Source organism: Pimephales promelas, chromosome 24 (genome assembly GCF_988280905.1).
Source record: "Pimephales promelas chromosome 24, fPimPro1.hap1.1, whole genome shotgun sequence".
Classification (NCBI taxonomy): domain Eukaryota; kingdom Metazoa; phylum Chordata; class Actinopteri; order Cypriniformes; family Leuciscidae; genus Pimephales; species Pimephales promelas.
The window spans coordinates 15,156,528-15,176,966 of record NC_142792.1 but is presented as its reverse complement, the minus strand read 5'-3'; the positions used below and the strand labels follow the sequence as shown (position 1 = coordinate 15,176,966).

The following is a 20,439-nucleotide window of genomic DNA, read 5'->3' as shown; positions in this document are numbered from 1 at the left end:
AAGCTGCAGATCTAAAAAACACTTCAATTGTCTGTTCCGATTTGGTTGTGATCACCACAATGTGGTTCAAAAGCTTCAAAGGTAAAACCATCAAGGCGAAGGGGGCCATGTGTCAGATTTCAAAGCATTAAGAGGGATGGGATGGTAAATATTGGGGTCGACCCATGCTTAAAACGTCAATTTGATTTAAAAATTGACTTCACCCGTCTAAAATAATGGCTGGGCCAAAAACGAGACAGAAAGGGACGGCAGTGCATCGACAACCCGACGTTACCCATGGTCCTCGAGGGTCAAAATTATTAGCACACATTGGACTGATCATCAGCACCCTGTCTCGGCAGTTTAACGGCTAAGGCAAGAGCAGTTTGTCGCACACGTAGACGCACGCAAAGCCTGCAACCCGCTTATTTCCACCAACTTACACCAATGTAAACAGAATCAGCCAGAGACCAGGAGCATCCCGTATTAGCATCTCTTCCCGTCCCGACTCGGCCCTGTACGTAAGGCTCAGTGGGGTTTGGAGTGCGCTTGGTGTGTGTGTGTGCTGGCATTAAAACTCTCCACCAGGCTGCGAGAAGGGGGCCGGAGAGGATTGTAGCTGCCCTGATGTGAGGGTCCTACCCCCTCCTTCGCCCAGCCGACAGAGGGAGGTGATATGTTTTGACCGCGCACTCCTAGTTAAGACTGCGTCAGGTGACGCCAGTTTGGAAAGTGCGTTGGGACGCCCTCCGTAACAACCCAGCACCACTGGCCCTGCGATTCTGCGAGGAGATGGGAACATTGGTCCGTTTTTCGACGCCCTTTCTTTTTGGCCGCGTACTGGCCGTAAATGAAGTCCAAGTGATCGACAACTAATCTCGAATCGGTCAATCGAAAGGATAAAATTGGCTAGAGAGAACAACCAGGGATTAAAACGTCTCCCTTAGCTTTGAAAATATTGCAACCTGGTCGCCCCGTGCAGAGCGCAAGCAGAGAAAGCGATTTACGACAACTGAATGAGGAGGTGCGCGATGGAATGCAGCTGGGTCAAATCGAAACGTCATCCCACAGTCTAAAATGTCAAAGTGCATTCAACGTCCTTTCTAAACCGGGCAGAAAGTAAAGACCACATCTGCTCCAAATAAAAAAAAAATTTAAATAAAAATAAATTCTTTGCTACATCTTTCATTTTGGTATGACAAGGGGCTTAAATAAATCAATTGTTGGATTTTTCTTGAGTTTTTTTTTCTCTTTTTTTGTTAGAAATTACATTCATCCAGGAGGGAGCCCCTAGAAAAAGCTACAAGCATGAGAACCTTTGCATCACAGTGCCATTGACGGCTAGGGTGGGTAACAGTATGACACAGGTATTCCATCGCGGCAGGATGAAGGCGGTTTGAAACCGGTTCACGTCGACCTGAAGCCCAAAAGGAGCTCCGGTTGTGTGCCAGACACTGATAAAAGAGACAAAAGTACCGCTTTGTGGTCCAAAAAGGTGAGGTTTGTAGAAAGAAAAAAAAAGGCTCGTAGCGGCTACTCAGGTCTGGCACGTCTTCCCGAAGGTCTGGGCTTCAGCTCGACGGCAAACGGAGAAATGATGAAATAGGATTCTGAGTGCAATTCCTAAACATTTTAGAGGGAGTTTGTGTTTATGCGCTAACATAAACCGTGAAAGCGAAAGTGCAAAGTCAACATCGACAGACGATGGCAGAAAAAGCCCCCTCTGTGAGCTGGGGGCCGGGCGATGTTTCAGGTCTTCATTAGCTGCCCCAGGGTCGAGCCTCTGGTAGATCCAACACAATAACAGAACAGACAACCAAACGAGTGAAAATTAAACCTACAAGGTTTCCATCACCTGGACGATAGGACACATCCTGTTTTTTTTTTTCTTCTTCTTCTTCTTTCTCACTTTTTTATTTCTTAAAAATGATTTCTGTGAACCATTTAGCTGGACACAGTCATCATGTAGGTTTTAGCGGGGCTGGTGCGACCCAAAACCATTAGTTCCTCCTTGCAGCTGATGCGACTGTCCACCATCGGGGATACCTGGGAGACAGAGGAGGAGGCGTGGCCGTTTCCAGTGGTGACGCTGGGGTTTCCGTTGGTAATTGGGAGGGACTCGTAAAGCACGCAGATTGAGCCGTCCTCTCCGATGCGGTAGGACACCTCAAATGGGTCGACCCACAATGTGAGCTCACTAGGGAGCAGCAGGTAGAGTTGCTGGATGCTCAGGCCAATGCGCTGACCAGCCTGTCCCACCAGAGGGTCCATCTTGTGGTTGATGCGTATGCAGCGATAACCAGAACCCTTGTTGGGACGATCTGGGAACCAGTGGTGTTTGTATTGCTCTGCAGGAGAGAGACAAGGGGGGTGGTTATGTAATTGTCCATATATAAACTAATAAATACAAATCCAGCAATGAATTCAAAAAATAATTCACTGAAATGTAGTATTAGATTCGTTCTGCGGAACTTGCTAATTATTTATGCAATAGCTGACAAGTCGTTGCCGTTATTAAGTTAATCAAGTTATATATAAAAAATAAATATTAATTATGATGTATATGAAAGAAATTTATTTTAAGATTGGCTACAAATTCTGCTAATTAAATTGAGTATTATTGAAGAATAATATTTAAAACTCTGGCTGATAATTTGAAACCAATTGTTTTTGTGTTATAAATGTGGGCTAAATTATAATGTCCATTTATTTTTGAGATTTTCTATTAAAAAGTAATAAGTTGTGTTAGGCAAGTGTTATTAAAGAACAAGACTTTTAAGATTTTTTAAATATCCATTATCAGCCAATAATATTCAGGTAATATTGGCCCGAAAACCTATGTAGTCCCAATATATTGTGCATCCCTAAGCTTAGTAGACCCTAAATGATTTTACTAAGTTCCAGAATTTTATTTTATAGTTTGAAATTTTTCAATTGCAACATTTTTTAAATAATTAAAAAATATTAAGTTTCAGAGTTTTCATTCATAAACTTTTTTTCAATGCCTGTATTATTCTACCAACAACAACAAAACAAATATTTTAAGGAAATTGGACTTGCGTGCTTATATATTTAGTAACAAAAATAAAATCAACTTGGTTATTGGTGTACTGGAATAATACTTATCCCTACCCATAATAAATCGAACGAACACTGTATTAAAAAACACGCATTCTGCAATATGATAGTTTGGCCTTGTTGGGCAGCGAATGTAGCAGCAAAAAGATGGCGGAAGTCTAGAGAGGATATTCACAGTGTGAAATGATTGTTGGTAGAACACAGATAAACAACCATTAACCATCGGTGGACTCCAAAGCCTACGTGACTGAGAGAGAGAGGGCCATTTGATTGCTTAATCTCCTTTTGGCCTGCGGGTCACAAAGTCTTCAAACACAACGAGAGCAAAAGGCTGAAGTCCTGGCAGAGCAACTGGAGGGGGAGGGATCCTCCTCTTAAAGACAAAGTGTCCCATTTAAACAACCTGACTTCATCAAATATCACGGTTTCAAGTGGATCAGCTTTTCTTTTTGCTAGTAGATGACGTTTTTGGCCATTTCTTTTGAGCTAATTCATATCAATATATAATACGTGCGAGTATGTTCAGAGATGAGGCTAAATATAATATCACGACGTCTAAAGTTCAGTCACAACCTACACAAAGGACTTGATTTTCAAAAAAGAAAAAGACTTTTCCCAATTGCGTTTTCTTTCCCTTCTGGCTCAGTGTATTGGGTGACAGGTGGAGAACAGAAGACGGAGGGATGGGTCTCAAGCCTCTTTGTGCGGCTCTAAAATAAGCCAGGCCCCCACAGGCCACCTGTAGACTTGGGCTAGATAATGACGCCTGTGTACCGTCTGTGACGTGCTATCCCATTCTCCTAAAAGCCCTGTACACAATGATCGATGCAAATCAACCCACCCACAACTCTGGATGGAACCCAAACCCCAACAATGCTCGTACTACACGTACAAAATGTTTAATGAAGTGAAAACGTTGCTCGTCAACATTAAGATAACCTTTGGACAGTGTGGTAGTTGAATTAGGGAGTTTTATTTGTGAAACAAGGCTTGCTGTAAGGTTGGGAATTAGGGAAAAGCCGTGATGAACGTGTATTTAGTGATGTGATTAGCGAACAGGAAGCAGAGACAGATTTTCAGATATATTTAACACAACACCTGTTTTTTGTTTTTTTCAATCTGGCAATCATTTCTTATACACACACATTTTAACTGTGTGGAGGAGAAGGAACTAACCCACTTTTTCTAACCTATGGGGATTATGATGAGTCTTTGTTCCATTGTGTGGACATATGCTGGGTTGAGACAGCCGAGAAGGGAAGGAAAGAGAAAATCTAAACATTATGAAGTCCTCTGCAACAGTAATATGCGATTTGCAACTAGCCCCCGAAACCCCCACACTAGCCTCGCTTCCTCCATCGACGGCCATTTTGTAAGACTGGGGCCAAAACATCAGTTGTTTACCTAAAGAGCAATTACTGACTGTCTTTTCCTAAAATGAGGACAAAAAAACAAAAATAAAATAAAGAAGGTTATAGTACTAACTTACTTGAAACATTTAGTTCCACATCTGACTCCAAACACGTGTATTTGTATAACCTAAAATAACTTCTATTAAGATTATAGTAATGCCATGTTGGTAGATTTTATGTCTAAATAGCTATTTCAATTGCAAACCACATTTTTATTCTATTGTATTTGTTTTTGTTTTATAAGTCAGAATGAAGGGTTAAACAAAATACTGTTCCACAAAAAAAAATATGGGTAGTAAAACAAAATGGGGAAAGGACAAACGTTAACAGAACAGATATTACTATTTTTATGGCTAACAATAAATAATAATAATTCATTGTTATTCTAATACTGTCTTTACATCTTTTATTATTTTATTTGATCAAATATTTGTTAGGAAAACTAACATAAACTGTAAAGAAATTTTGTAATGTAGTTAAAACTTTCCATTTACAAACATTTCCAGGCCAAACTGGCTATTCAACTTGTTAGAACGGTGTGTCCTTACATGTTTATTACAACAAAACACAGGCACAGTGTATGTTATACACACTATTATCAGTGTGGAAAAGAGATGAAACATTAACCCTATATTTCACATCTCCAGTCTTGCTGTGCATTACGTAATTTATTGCCAACAGCAAATGGCAAGCCATTTTAATATTTATCCCTTCTAATTTTACAGATATTGTTTAATTACTACCCAGTAAACTGGCATTAATTAGCATTTTATCTCAATAATTAAATAAACTAGCAAAGATTCTCCATAAAATGTTATGGCACAAATTTAGTTAGTTACTAATAAAAACCGAATAATCACTTTATAGTGACTAGGGCTGGGCTAGCGTTCAAATATGTACTATTGTGTAATAAATAAGTAATACTGAGTTAATAAATAGACGTTTCTCACTACTGGAATGATTACTAATTAAATTAGTAAAATGGGCCACGTAATTTTAACAAAAACACATTGACTAAATGTTAACTCGGCTTGCCATATATTGTCTAAAGCACCCAATGCACCCATTTTATGAACTACAGAAATAGCCCGTCGATAAACTGAGCTATTAATTACCATTTCGTCTCTATACACACACGTTTATAAACATCTATATCTTTTGTCCTTTTATGTCTTTCTTTGGGTCTCTGTTTGTGTCGAGGGTTTCGCCAGTTTATGTTTGTGCGCAAAGCGTCCGCGCGCTTCCGCCTATGTGGCCAAAGCACATAAATTAACGGATAAACAAAGAGATCGATGTTTTCCTCATTTTTCACAAACAAACGACCCATGAATAGAACGTGGATATGATAAAGTTCATATTCGTGTGTAGAGAACGATACTTACCTGCCAGGATGTCCTGTAGGGTCTGGTTGAATGTCTGGAGCTGTCTGTCGTTCACATGTCCTTTAATCCGCAGGAATCTCGACAGAAACCCGACGGCGGCGTTTATTTCTGGCTTCATCGTTCCTCGGGCACAGAGGGTATGCATTGAGAGGCTCCTTGCGCTGTATGGCCAATGCGCTTTTGTTTCCGTTTGCAAAATGATCCTTGTTTTTCGAGTGTTTTAGTTCTCTGATGCCTATGCTGAGCATTTATTTGTCGATGAAGGAAAAACTCGGAGAGTGCTACGTGTTCCAGGACGATACAGTGCTTAGACTGGGGTTGTTTTGTCCGCGTAAACACATAGAGGTGGAAACTACCCTCCTCGGTCAGAGTCCTCCAAAAGAGTAGACCGTAATGAAAGCGAGCAGCGCTTATGTAATGCCCCCTCCACCACCAGCAACAACAGCAACAACAACCAGCCAATCACCGCGCTTAGGCGAGGTGACGTGTGCGCGGAGGAGTGGGCTCATTACGTCACAACTCTAGAAATAAACAGAGCATGTGAAAAAAGCGCTGGACGGAGGCTTTTAACCCCTTCCTCTGATTCTGAACCAACCACAACATAACGTAGACTTGAATTTCATGTATAAAATTGGTATACATAACCTACGTATAATAACGGCTCAGGCTGTTAGTAGGATCGGCAGTGATATTTGGAATTCCCCACTCACTTCAAGGGGAAGGCCCAACGTAGTGTACTAGTTTTTAAAATGGACACATTGTGCATCCTACACAACCACAAGTTTTCTGACCAAACTGTAGGTGTTTTAAGGAAGTCTCTTTCTGTCTATGAGGGGGGGAAATGTTTAAAATAATATATAAATTCCTATTGAGAGATATATAAAGTCACAATTACTTTATTTTTCGTTCACTTGAGACAGAAACAGGATTGCATACATAGGCTAGTTGTTACTGTCTGCACACAAAGCTTACACAGTTACACACAATATGTTGTCCAAGCCATTTACTTAATCTTAAAAAAGACAAAAAAATATATAATAATATTAATAATGTATGACTGTGTGAGATTAGGTTATGGACCTGTACATTTCCACAGCTTGTTTTCATCCCTGAGAGAAACCTTGGCATTAACCTTTTCTCAGAACAGCGGGTTAGAAGGATGTTTGTACATGGCTATGTATTTACCGACCAGTGGGAATAAACCACCGCGAAGGTGTTTCAAAGGAACATTCTGACCTAATTCTGTTGTGACCAAAGGCAAATCACCTCTGAACTAGCATGTGCTGACTCAAGCCTCAATCTGACCTGCCCTGCACACCTATATTTCAATTACACTGACAACTTGGTTGGACCAGCTAATGACAGTATTTAGCAAATAACTACATTCTGAAATTGCCAGATCATCTCTGCAAATCTCTTTGATGCCAATGACAAAAAGTCACTAGAATTATATAGGCTACAGTTTCATTATATCTGATCACAACATTTTATAAGTCCATGAAACCTTGTTAATGTTCAACAATCCCATGGGTGTTTCAGAGACGACTGAATCAAAGCTTCAGGTTAACATGGCAGCCTAGCACCCGCACTGGAAAAATCCAGCGTGACTGAAAATAATCAAAATTTTAATGGCTGCGATGAATCACAACATCACTATGTCTGCCCTCACTCCACCCACAAGTCCAAGGGGCTCGAAGGGATGAGAGGAATTCATGCATTTTGCAGTGCTGTGAGATCAGCTTTTTAGGTAGGATTTTAGCGGTGGGGGAACTGATTCTAAATGCCAACGCTGAAACCAGAACAGTGCTATACTTAGTCTTTCATAGCCCATAATGCCTCAAAAGTAACAGTGATATACCATATTAAAACAAGCCATTCTGACAATTACTGTCCCATTAGCGGAATACTGATTCCTCACAGAAGAGAATAATGACCGTGACAAAGAACAGAAGAAAAGCAGACATGTGATACGTGCGTTTGAGCTCCTTTCTCACTTTTCTCAAGGTGAATGAGATGGACTATGAAAGACAACACCAATATAAAGACAAGCTGTGGAATCACTTGATCTGAGACAATGTTTTATCACGCCGTTATTTCTTCATCCCTCGCTCTTGACCTCTCTTTGGAGAACATTGCCTTCATCCGTTAGAACTGACGCAATCTTTCCCCTTGACACGGCTGATGGAGTGAGTAAACACGAGAGAGGGATACATTGAAAATAGAAGGGAGGAAAAGTGTTTAAAAGGACGTGGATTAAACTTTGTTAATTCTAATAATATAAATGTATATTAATATTAAATGATATTATACATATCATTATGATACATTTATAAATTAGTAATAATTTGTAAACTTAATTTTTAATTACATTTTTTATATTAATTATATTGTTTTATTTTAGATATTATAAGTACAGTTGTACACACACATATATTCACAGTTGACTATATATATATATATATATATATATATATATATATATATATATATATGCATTTATAAAATATTATAATTAATATGCACTCATGAATTAATATATATATATATACAGTATATATATATATATATATATATATATATATATATATATATATACACACACTGTGTATATACAAAGATGGTGTATTAAAAGATAGCTATTGAAGATAGACAAAATATAGTAAATATAGACAAAAGATAGACAGTGTGTGTGTGGTAGAAAATTACTTTCAGGGAATATTTACTACCATAACTAAATGGATCAGACTGTATCCCACACCCATCAGACAGACACATTACACACACTGTGAACGATTTTCATTGGACAGGGCATGAGTGTGTGGTGTTTGGGTTGTGTCTCTGAATCATAGCCCTGTTGAGAACAAGATGCACACTTGGAATAAAAATACCTCTAGTTATTTGCACACTACTACCATTTACTACACTGTTACCATTTTGATCCACACATATTTATTCACAAAATACTTTGTGCAAAATACTTTGTTCTTAGATTAGTTTGATAACATTATTACATCATCATTTGCATATATGGCATTTGAGGCCAAAATAATAATAGCTATCATATTTAATTCAATGTGAATGAAAAGCTTTAAAAAACAACATTATCCATCACAGCCCCATTCATTCACATGAAATGAAACGTTGTCTATATTGACAATAAGGTTTATTAACATTACCTGTTTACAGTCTTTTTTTTTAGGTAAGAAAGTGTTAGTATAGCAAACTCAAGAGGATATCTCTGCTCTGCCAGTATATCAGGAGGACATGCAAAAGTCATAAAAAGGAAAGCCAATAAACTGCCAACACTTGAGCTTGGCTTATGAATAAACCGTTGGTGGAAAAAAGAGGGATATGCCCCTCAGGTATACAACTATTGCCCCTCAAACTCAAAACCTTCCATGACTAATTTCCTTCTCTTTCCTCTAGTTCTAATCCAGGAAGCATGGGAGTGCTCTTTCTAACGGTTAGAAGTCAAAACCCCCAACTGTGTGGTTTGGCCATTGCTTCCATAGGCAGGACATTCCTCTGGAAACTCAACCCCCTTTCAGCTCAAAGACCTTCACATGCTTCCCATTCATTTCCAAAGGCCCTGAAAACATGTTTTTGAAACACTAACGAAGGAAGCGACATTCAGGAACAAATATGTTTTTTTTATATTATCACATAAATGTGTATTGGCTTTTGATAACCTTCACATTGAACACACAACCTTACAGGCCTCTGTCTATTTTTAGGGGGGCTAATCTGTGCTCCCCACTCTCCGTATCAGTCCATATCTCCCCCAGTCGCCAGGCTGGTACGACTTTATTTTTAGAGTTGAGAGAGAAGAGAAGCCTTTTCCAGAATATCCTCATAAGCCCCCGACTTCATCAGATACTCAGGGATAAGACATTGTGTAACTTTGCTGAGACATAAAGCTGAGCTTAGTGGCCTCAACCACTCTTCACTATGCAGATTTTTTATATATTACAATATATGAAATATATAAATATGATCTATACAAATTTGTGCTGCACGGTCAACGATTAATCACAATTAATCGCATCCAAAATAAAAGTTTGTGTTTACATAATATATGTGTGTGTACTGTATAATTATTTTGTGGATATACACACATAATCATGTATATATTTAAGAAATATTTGCATGTATATATATTTATCATTTATTTTATATATAAATATATTATAAATAAATAAGTGCAATTCTTAAATATATACATGGATATGTGTGTATTTATATATACAAAATAAGCTACACAGTGTGTAAACACAAACTTTTATTTTGGATGCGATTAATCGCAATTAATCGTTGCCCAGCACTAAATATTACATACTGATAAAATAAAATATAATAATATAAATCATATAAAAAATCTAATATAAATGTATTAATAAAAAGTAAATATTACAATATATATACAATATATATATATATATATATATATATATATATATATATATATACATATATATATATATTAATTTTTATGAATACATTTATATTTGATTTTTTTATATAATTTATATTACTATATTTTGTTTTATCAGTATGTAATATTATATATATATATGTGTGTGTGTGTGTGTGTAATATATTTACTTTTTATTAACACAGTTATATTTCTTATGATTTATATATATATATAGAATGCTTATAGAAACACTTATATATTTAATTAAATATATATATATATATATATATATATATAAATATAATTAAAACAATTTTTTTAAATATTATATAGAAATAAATGTATATTTTGTTTATATATTTACTTTCTATTATAATTTTAACATTACTTGAATTACTCTAAAATGTAAAAATAGAATAAAAATTTCACTGACAAAATAAAAAAAAAACCTTTTCTTAAAGACTTTCAATGGCGAGATCAACACTCTCTTCAACAGAGTTGTCCAAAGTTTTTTTTTTTTTTTTTTTTTTTTTTTTTTTTTAATAAAATGAGGCAGAGGGTTTGAGAAATATCACAGCAGCAATATGGGCTGTATTTAAGCGGTTTTGCCTTAAATGAGGCGTAGTAGAGCAGGGCTGATCCAGATCTCTGAAGTCATGGAACATATCTGGCAGTGGGAGGAATGTTACAGGTTTAGGTTTTAATCGCTTCAGCTGCTTCTTCTACATATGCTGTGGATGTTATTTTAATCTATACTGTAATCACAAACTATCACACATCTAAGTCATATCAGAATGGTTACCTTGTCCAGCCTGCCCTTCAGTGAGGGTTGTATCTGTGTGTGTCCTTGCAATTTTGCCAAGTACCATGTGTGTTTTTGTTCGTGTTCGTGTGTGTGTGTGCGTGTGTGTGTGAGGGCATGTTTTCCAGGTTTTCCTCTCAGCTGTAGCACACTTTCACCACCCCGTGAGTCATGTCCGGTAGCAGGTCTGTGCGTCTGTGTTTGAGTGTGTTTTAACACGAGCTTGTACACACTGTAAACTCTTTCTCCTGTCACTGAATTCGTAAATAGAGTTCTATACTACTTTAGAGAAATATATAGTTGTAGTTCTCAATTATTTCTCTAGAGCTACAGTATGAAAGAACATTATCTGCCTGTTACAATTTTCCTCTAGGGTGTCAGCTGAGAGAGGATTGATTCTTCAATAAATAAATAAATAAATAAAATATTATTGTTGTATTATTACTCTATGATAAAGCAACCTCTGACCACTAAAACTTTTCTATGTGATATCAGACCAGAGAGGACTAAATAGTATAGAATAGTATATAAATAAATAGTTCTAATTGTTAATATTTTATTATTATAATACCCAGAAAAAAGACAACTTCTGACCATTAAAATTTGAAAACAAAAATTTGAAAGATATATATATATATATATATATATATATATATATATAAAATAAAATAACATTTAAAATACATTTTAAAAAGAAATTATAATAAAATACAATTTTAAATCTAATTTAATAAGATAACATTCAATTATTAGATTTAATAAAATAATTTTAATTAACATTAATACTATTTTTTTATAACTAATGAACCTTATCGTAAAGATTATTATATATATTATATATATATATTATATAATCTTTACGATAAGGTTCATTAGTTCTAAAAAAATAGTATTCATGTAATAAATAATACATTAATACTATTAATACTAAAAATAATATATAGATAGATATTTAAAAAAAAAATATATATATATATATATATATATTTATATATATATATATATACACAGTATATTTTTAAATATATATATATATATATATATATATATATATATAGAGTATGGCTTTTAAGACAGAAAATTAGGATAGATTACACATTTAAAAACACAAAACGTTACAGTGACCATCACACCACAAAGCAGCGTAATATCAACTCAAGCAGCTCAGTCTGCTCTGGCCGAGGAGCTGATCTCCGGCATGTCTGAAGCTATGAGTGGCAAATAGATGACACAGCTCCTGAGGACTTAAAAGGGTGTGTGTGTGTGAGAGTGAAAGATGACAGAGAGCCAACAGTGAGTCATTCTATAACCAGCTCAGCAGCTGTTGCCTTATCAGATAAGGCAGAAACCCGTCCCACATTCAGAGGATACACACATGAAAAACAATACCGGTTTACAACATGCTATAAAAGCTACTTTGTTAAAACAGAGACCACATTTTACTTCATGCACACACCTCAAAAACATTAAGACCTTTTTTACATAGTTTAGAGATGATATGGAGAAAGTATCCTCCTTCCACAGTCACTAAACTTAAAGTATCAGGAAAAGTGGGTGTTGACATTAAATAAATACAGGAGTTTAAAACACTGCTCTCAGCGAATATGAACCTAAACAAACAGTCTGATTATTTATTAATCTGGGACAAAAGGTGATTCAGAGTCCAACATCATTGCATTTAGTCAACTTGACCTCAGGGTTTAAATGGACATGATAAAACTGCCTTAAACACAGTAGATATTAAACCCAGTGTTTTCTCTCTGTGCTGTAAGCTTAATGTGTGTTCTCTTTGCTTGAAGTTGTGCTGTGGTTGCAGGTTTAGAGATTAGGCTGATCTGTTTTCAGTAAACGGGAGCCGCTTTCACACAATCAGAAGTGGCACACAAAAAAAACGTGACCTCCTCACATCCCTCTCACAAACTATTTAAAGAGCTGTCTTGGAAATATGTGTGTGTGTTGAAAAGGAGTTGGTTCTACTAGAAATAAATCTAACTTTATGCAATGTGTACAATGACACACTAATGCCCAGTTTACAGATGAGTCTTAAGCCTATCCCAAGACTAAAATGCATGTTTGAGTTGTCTTAAGTAACTCTCTTTAAACAAGTCAATGCAGTTATTTTGTCTCAAGATGCACACCATAAAGCTATTTACATGTCCTAATTTAACTAAGGCCTAATCAGGGGTTAATCCAAGCCTTGTCAGTGAAACAGGGCCTAAATCTGACATATCCGAGAAGCATTTCTTTAAAGTAGGTTAAGATGTGCTCATATAATGACAGATAACTAGACGTTTTCAGACAGGATTAGTTTTCTAATTTACATCAGATTTACAACTCTTAACATAAAATGCCTATTACTTCATGTAGTGATTCAGACAGTATTACAATCTCTACAGTTAATATATTGCTCTTTTTGTGGTGTGGTATTGTGTGAGAAAAACTTTATGATTCGGACAAGATAAAGATCACAAAGCAGGTCTGTAAATCTCAAGAGAAAACTAGTCCCTCAAGGAAAACTAGTCCCATCCAAATAGGCCTGTATTCATCTCAGACTTGGGTGTTTGTTGGGACATGTACCTATCAGCTGTAAAACAGGATCGAGCAGAGGATGGGAGGAGGGGCACGAATGAGAAAAATGGCTATGGGTGTGTAAGATAACAGCTGTGGAGACAACTCAACAACATCAACAGCCAAACAGAGCAGAAACTCAAGACAAAGCGGCTCCTGCTCTCCGCAGGTTTGTCAGTTTTCACTTAATCATCATCACCCGAAGTCAACAGATGCCCAGGACGCCCTGGAGCCCGAGGAACATGATATGCCAACATCACTGTAAAAACGACTACAAGAAAATACTTCTACAAATAAAATCTTTATATTTCAAAAATTCACTTTTAATGCAATGCTGTTTCTTTGTAATTAAAGTTGTTTCTACACAAAAAAAAGATATCAGTGTGTGTGGGAAATGCTGCCTTTTGCCGGAGTCCTCAGAAACTAAAGCACAAAACAAAACGCTTGAGTGTGGAGTGCTTGTTGCTATGGCGATCTCTTGAGGTGATTTTGTCAGGGCGAGTGCTCCTCGTTCAATGGGAACAATGAGTAAATTGGGGACGTTGAAGACAAAAATGACCAGCGCATTCTCATCCTTTAGCGTCACATAGAACGCTATATGACAAAACGGCGCTATACTACGCACATGGCACCCGTTATCGTTAATATAACACGCGCTGTGATGGGTATGTTTAGGTGTGGGGTAGGGTAGGATAGTCTCATATTACGCTAAAGGATTTATGACGACTTGGGTTCGCGTGAATATTAACGATAAAGGGTGCCATGTGCGTACTGTAGTATAGCGCCGTTTTGTCATTTAGCGTTCTATGTGACGCTAAAGGATGAGAACGGGCTGAAATGACACAATGTCGCTAAGGTTAGTTTGGAAATAAATAAATACAAAATGTGGTCACACTTTACTTTAGGGTCCAATTCTCACTATTAACTACGAATTATTAGTTAGTAAGGTAGTTTTTAAGTTTAGCTATTTGGTAGGATTAAGGATGTAGAATATGGTCGTGCAGAATAAGGCGATAAATGTGCTTTATAACATCCTATCGGCTGTATAAGTACAGCACAGCCAATATCCTAGTAATATGCATGCTAATAAGCAACTAGTTAATAGTGAGAATTGGACCCTAAACTAAAGTGTTACCAAAAAATGTGTATTTATCTAATGTTCTACTTCTTTAGAATAATAATTTGAACAAAAGGCAGTTCTCACAAAAAAGGCGTAGTTCTCACAAAAAAAAGATGTGATCAACAGCCAGATTCACACATTCTGTCAATTCAACACTTTAAAGGGTTAGTTCACCCAAAAATGAAAATTAAGTCATTAATTCCTCACCCCCATGCTGTTCCAACACCGTAAGACCTTCGTTCATCTTCGGAACACAAATAAAGATATTTTTGATTGAATCTGAGAGCTGGATCAGTCCTACATAGACTGCCTAAGGGACTGGCTCTTGACGGCCCATAAAGTCATTAAAGAAAAGGTTTAAATATTCCATGTGCCTACAGCGGCTCAACTATAAGTTTATCAAGCGACGAGACTACTTTTTGTGCGAAAAAAACATAAATGACGACTTTATTCCACTATTCCATTACTTCCTTATGGGCGCATGCGCGAGAACTGAGACGAGGACGTTCTCATTCGTCTACTTCTTGTTACCGGCTCACCGCTAAGGAGTTTTACCGCCCCCTACCGTATAAGATAATGTGCTGATATAGCTGGAAGCGCAAAACTTTCTGTTTACAAGCAGAGGAAGATGCGCGCTGTACATACGCTTTTCAATTTGCGTATTTTCCGCACTATAAGGTGCACTTAAAAGCCTTTAATCTTCTCAAAAAACGACAGCGTTCCTTATAATCCGGAGCGCCTTATATATGGATCATCATTTTATACGGTAGGGGGCGGTAAAACTCCTAAGCGGTGAACAGCCGGTAACAAAAAGTAGACAAATGAGAACGTCCTCGTCTCAGTTCTCGCGCATGCGTCCATAAGGAAGTAATGGAATAGTGGAAGTCGTTATTTATGTTTTTTTCGCACAAAAAGTATTCTCGTCGCTTGATAAACTTATAATTGAGCCGCTGTAGGCAGTGGCACATGGAATATTTAAACCTTTTCTTTAATGACTTTATGGGCCGTCAAGAGCCAGTCCCTTAGGCAGTCTATGTAGGACTGATCCAGCTCTCAGATTCAATCAAAAATATCTTTATTTGTGTTGCGAAGATGAACGAAGGTCTTACGGGGTTGGAACAGCATGGGGGTGAGTAATTAATGACTTAATTTTCATTTTTGAGAGAACTAACCCTTTAACAACCTTCAACACATCATGTGAACAGAATAGAGCCGGATATTATCGGCCGATATTAGGCATTTTCCAAACTATCGTTATCGGCAGTTATAATGACCGATAAATGAATATTTCAACCGGCTGATCCAGGTTGCAGGTTGCTTATAAGGCAATGTAGGGACTATTATTTTATTTATCAGAACTTTAATATATTTTGATGTTCCTCTGTTCTGTTGTGACAAGTTTCTTTTTAAAACGCATTATCATATTATTTCAGTTAAAACTCATAAATAACTACAAATAACTAATGTTAGGGATATCTGTTAATGTTTTGCTGTGCGCTTCTGGAAAAATATTTAAAAAAAATATCGGCCGATATATCGGAATATCGGATTTTAAAACCAACAAATATTTGTATCGGTATCGGCCTTCAAAATCCTTTATCGGTCGGGCTCTAGAACAGAACCCATTGAACAGGTTTAAGAAGTTGTAACATTGCTGGAAAAGGGCCATGCCGATGTTATACGAATGAATAAAGCCGTAATATTAACGGTTTGCTGTCCAAGAGATACATTCACGCTGTTCTGAAGGACTCTGTTTGGCTGTAAGCCTGTGACGTGGTTCAGAAATCAAGATTATTTCAGTTGTGGAAAGAAATGTAGTCGCCTCTTCATTCATGAGGAATGAATCAACTGAATACTGTTAGAGATGATATTACTTCCTCAAAGTGCCCATATTATGCCATCTATATTCATCTAATTTTGTTTTGTAGTGTTATTAGCCATATTTAAACCTCTCGTTTCCAAGAGCCTACTCTGCTCTGATTGGTCAGATGGCCCAATCGGTTGTGATAGGTCGACCACTCACAGCTTGTGTTTTAAACGAAACATCAACTGAGGCAGTCGTGGCCTAACGGTTAGAGAGTCAGAATGGTAACCAAAAGGTTTAAACAGATTTTGATTTTTGATTTTATAGGATAGTATAGAGTGGACAGGAAGTGAGGTGGGGGAGTGAGAGAGGTCCGCAAGACTCGAACTCAGGACACAATGGCGCTATATGTTGGGGTGCTGCCCACGAGGCTTTTGGTTCTGACCCAGAAATGCGATTTAAACAGGATTACAAACCATCTATGAATGTAGCAATCCACAGGATTTTTTGCCATTCACATTTGCTAAATCTGATTAGATTTCAATCGGATATGCAGAAAAACAGCCTAAAAGTAGCCTTAGACCTGTGTATACTATAGACCAAGCTTAGCTTGACATCTCCTCATCTGTTCATAGGGGAGCAGGGCTTCAGTCTCTGCTGACTCATATGTGATGAGACGTGCGGGACAGAAAAAGACAGGTGTGCGCAGCAGAGGCCTTCTGAAGCAAACCCTTATGGTCACAAAACAATGTGTGTTCAGACACAGCAGCTCACCCTGAAACTCTTTCCTGATCTGTCCATTACACAGTCAGACACACAATCTCACTAAATGTCAGTCCTTTTAATGTGGGGAATATTTCTTGTTTAAAATGATTTCACTTTATGCTGTAACTTTCTTGAAATGTAAGAAACTTTTCAAACAACCATATGCTGCCTGCCTGTCCTTTGCTTCTCTTTCTTGTTGAATCACCTTGAACGTTTAGTCCAATACAGCGATGAGCTTGCCAGCAGCAGCTTATATGGATGCTCCTCCATTTAAATCCACAGCACTTTAATGGCTTCTGGGAATTAATCTCAAGTCACATGTTGAATAATATAGTGAAAGCATTAATCAAAGCTCTAATTTGATTGAGTGTGACCTTTTCTAACAGTCTTTGTCTGCATCTCTAACTAATTACCTGTCCTGTGACCTGTGTCCAGCTGTGTGCATTTGCTTCTTTACAGGTTTTGATGAGTGACAATCTACCCATTTATATAAACAACAACATAAATAATCATAGTAATAAAAATAATAATATTACAAATTTGATATACTAAAAATGATATTATATGTGTATATTATATATACCTTATGTCATATTTACTTTGACGCAAATGAAAGAAAAGTTGCAAATACACAAATATAATAAACTTCATCTTATCTGTACACAAGACAAACAATACATAAAACAATGAATAAAATAATAAAAATGTATTTCAGAATAAAAACCAACAAATATGCGCTGGTCAACAAAAAATGAAAAAAAAAAAAAAAAAAAGTTCAAGAGATTTCCACAGAATAGGATCATTAGAAGAAAAAGCCCTGTCAGCCATAGATTTAAAGCATGTTTGATGAAGCAACAGGACTGAATCATTAAAGAATCGATCAACAATACCAGAACACTCATCGCAAGTTGCCATGGTTTCATAAAACAGTTTGTAAAGAAACATCCTCAATGACTAAATCAGACCAGCAGTTCATGAGAATCTTGACAAGACAACAGTCATTTCCTGAATCTGACAGTAATTGTGAATGACAATACAACCATTATTCATCTGATCATTTATCTAAGGAGAGTCTCTGATATTTTACATTCTTAAGATCATCCCCAGTATTTCCTGTTCATGTGTTTTGGTGCAATTATTCAAAGCCTTCAATTATAGAACATTTTCACTTTAAATTACGATCATTAATTCATAGCATAATTCGGTCAATTTCACAATTAACTTGAGGACTATAAATGAATACTTGAAGTTTTACTCAATTAAACGTCTGGCGAGAAAAAAATAATAATATATATATACCAAATTAAATAAAAATGAACACGTGTGTGTATTCATTTTTTAAAAATGACCATAATTTTACCATATCAAGTCAAAATTGTAAAAATAGCCCAAAATACATACAAGATCTTCACCAAAAATGTATGCACCTCTTGATGGAAAATGCTGTGTTGTTATTTCCATCAAGAGGTGCATAAGTTTTTGGTCAAGGTCTTGTATTGACAATGCAAGAGTCCAGAACTCTGTAAAGACTTTCAATGAATTTGAGGTCTGTACTCAAAGGTGCCAAATTCTGCCAATTCATGTGTGAAAATGATAATTCATGCTCCCTCCCAACTATTCTTTCACAATTTGAGCCTGATGAATCTTGACATTGCCATCCTGGAATATGGCCATGATGTGTCTTCCTACATGATTGTTTAAGTGACGAAAAGCTACATTCTCCATCAATTAGGGTTAGAAATACTATTGCCAAACATATAAACATGCTAGAAACATCATAATCACTGCAATAAAGTATCTGCCTATTTAAATCCAATCTTTTTTCAGCTGGTATACTGAAGTGATCAAGCATTTTTACACACTTTGACTAGTAGTATAATTTCTCAATACATTGTATACAGCCGCATGCGTGTAGAATATAAGGTGAGCCCTCAAACCCAGCATTCTTGAATGACAGCCCGTCAATTCATACTCTGTTTCCAAACATTATTAAAAATGAGACAGCGTCATGCCGAGGGGGATCGAGAGGAAGATTTGTAAAACCAAGTGTGGGAATTCCAGCTGATTTCTGAGATAAAGGAACCAGAAGGAACACAAGAGCGCCTGCTATATCCATACTCAGACATCTGAAAGGCTCATATCTACTAACAGTGTACCTGCATACACAATCCCAGACAAATAAACACTAGTGAAAGAAGGACAGAGCGAACAGAAATGGGGGATGGGGAAAGATAAGAGGAAGGAAAGGGACTGAAATAGAGCAGTCTAATGTAATTTAATCTCGACCATTGTGCAGCTCATCATATTTCAGATTGAATCTTCACCCAGCTGAAGGGTAGGAGAGGTGCGTTTGACTCAAATTAAATTTCAGCTGGAAAATTGTTCTTTGTTCAGGGCAGGCACTGTTTTCAGTCTGCGCAACTAAGTTAGTGTCTGTTTTGTTTGAATGCCCCGTAATCAGAGTTTAATTTGTCTGTGTCCTTTGCTTTAAAGGGGTCAAATTCGTATCATTACATTTTTATTCCTGCAGGTTCCAAAACAGTCTTAGTTTTTCAACCCTCTCAATGACCCTTTGAATTTTTTCTTTAAGACTAGGGCTAAAGGGGTTAGGTTTGCTAAACAATTTTAGGTCAGATGCGTCATTCACACTCTGAAAATGAGAGTGAAATGACATGACATAGCTTTTAAAAATATTATTTTCCTGGTTGGGATCCTTCAGAATCACAATGCACAAGCTTTGGCAGACTTTCCAACATTTTAATGTTAGTTTTTCTGCTGTCTAGGAATAATAGTATTTACCTAACTTCTTTCACCGTGACTGCATGGAGCACATTGTTGAACAGACATCTGTGACATAAAATTGGTTATGACCATTTGTTGATGTTTTGGTTCATCGACAGGTGGTTTCCTGAGTTCTTATACTAATATTTTAAAATAGAGAACGGCCATCTTCTCTTTCTAGCAGAGGAATTTTGTATGGAAGCCCATTTCATTTTCATTCAATATAAAAATAATTGTAATTGTTCATTTATTTTTATATAATTGTTTATATCTCACAATCTGACTTTATATCTCACAATTACAAATCTCAACAACATGATTTTTTTAAGCTACC

At 36.7% G+C, this 20,439-nt stretch overlaps 1 protein-coding gene and 1 long non-coding RNA gene across 2 annotated transcripts in view; both read right to left on the bottom strand.

Annotated features, from left to right (window-relative positions):
- The window catches only part of LOC120477058 (uncharacterized), a 101,856-nt gene that overhangs the window by 64,716 nt on the left and 16,701 nt on the right, over positions 1 to 20,439 (bottom strand). The gene's annotated exons all lie outside the window — the stretch shown is intronic.
- On the bottom strand, positions 1,246 to 6,226 carry btg1 (BTG anti-proliferation factor 1). The gene is made up of 2 exons (XM_039668450.2): positions 5,852 to 6,226; positions 1,246 to 2,327 (listed from the first exon to the last, which is right to left on the bottom strand). The coding sequence occupies exons 1-2, from the start codon at positions 5,994 to 5,996 to the stop codon at positions 1,924 to 1,926; spliced, it is 549 nt and encodes a 182-aa protein (XP_039524384.1). The 5' UTR covers positions 5,997 to 6,226; the 3' UTR covers positions 1,246 to 1,923.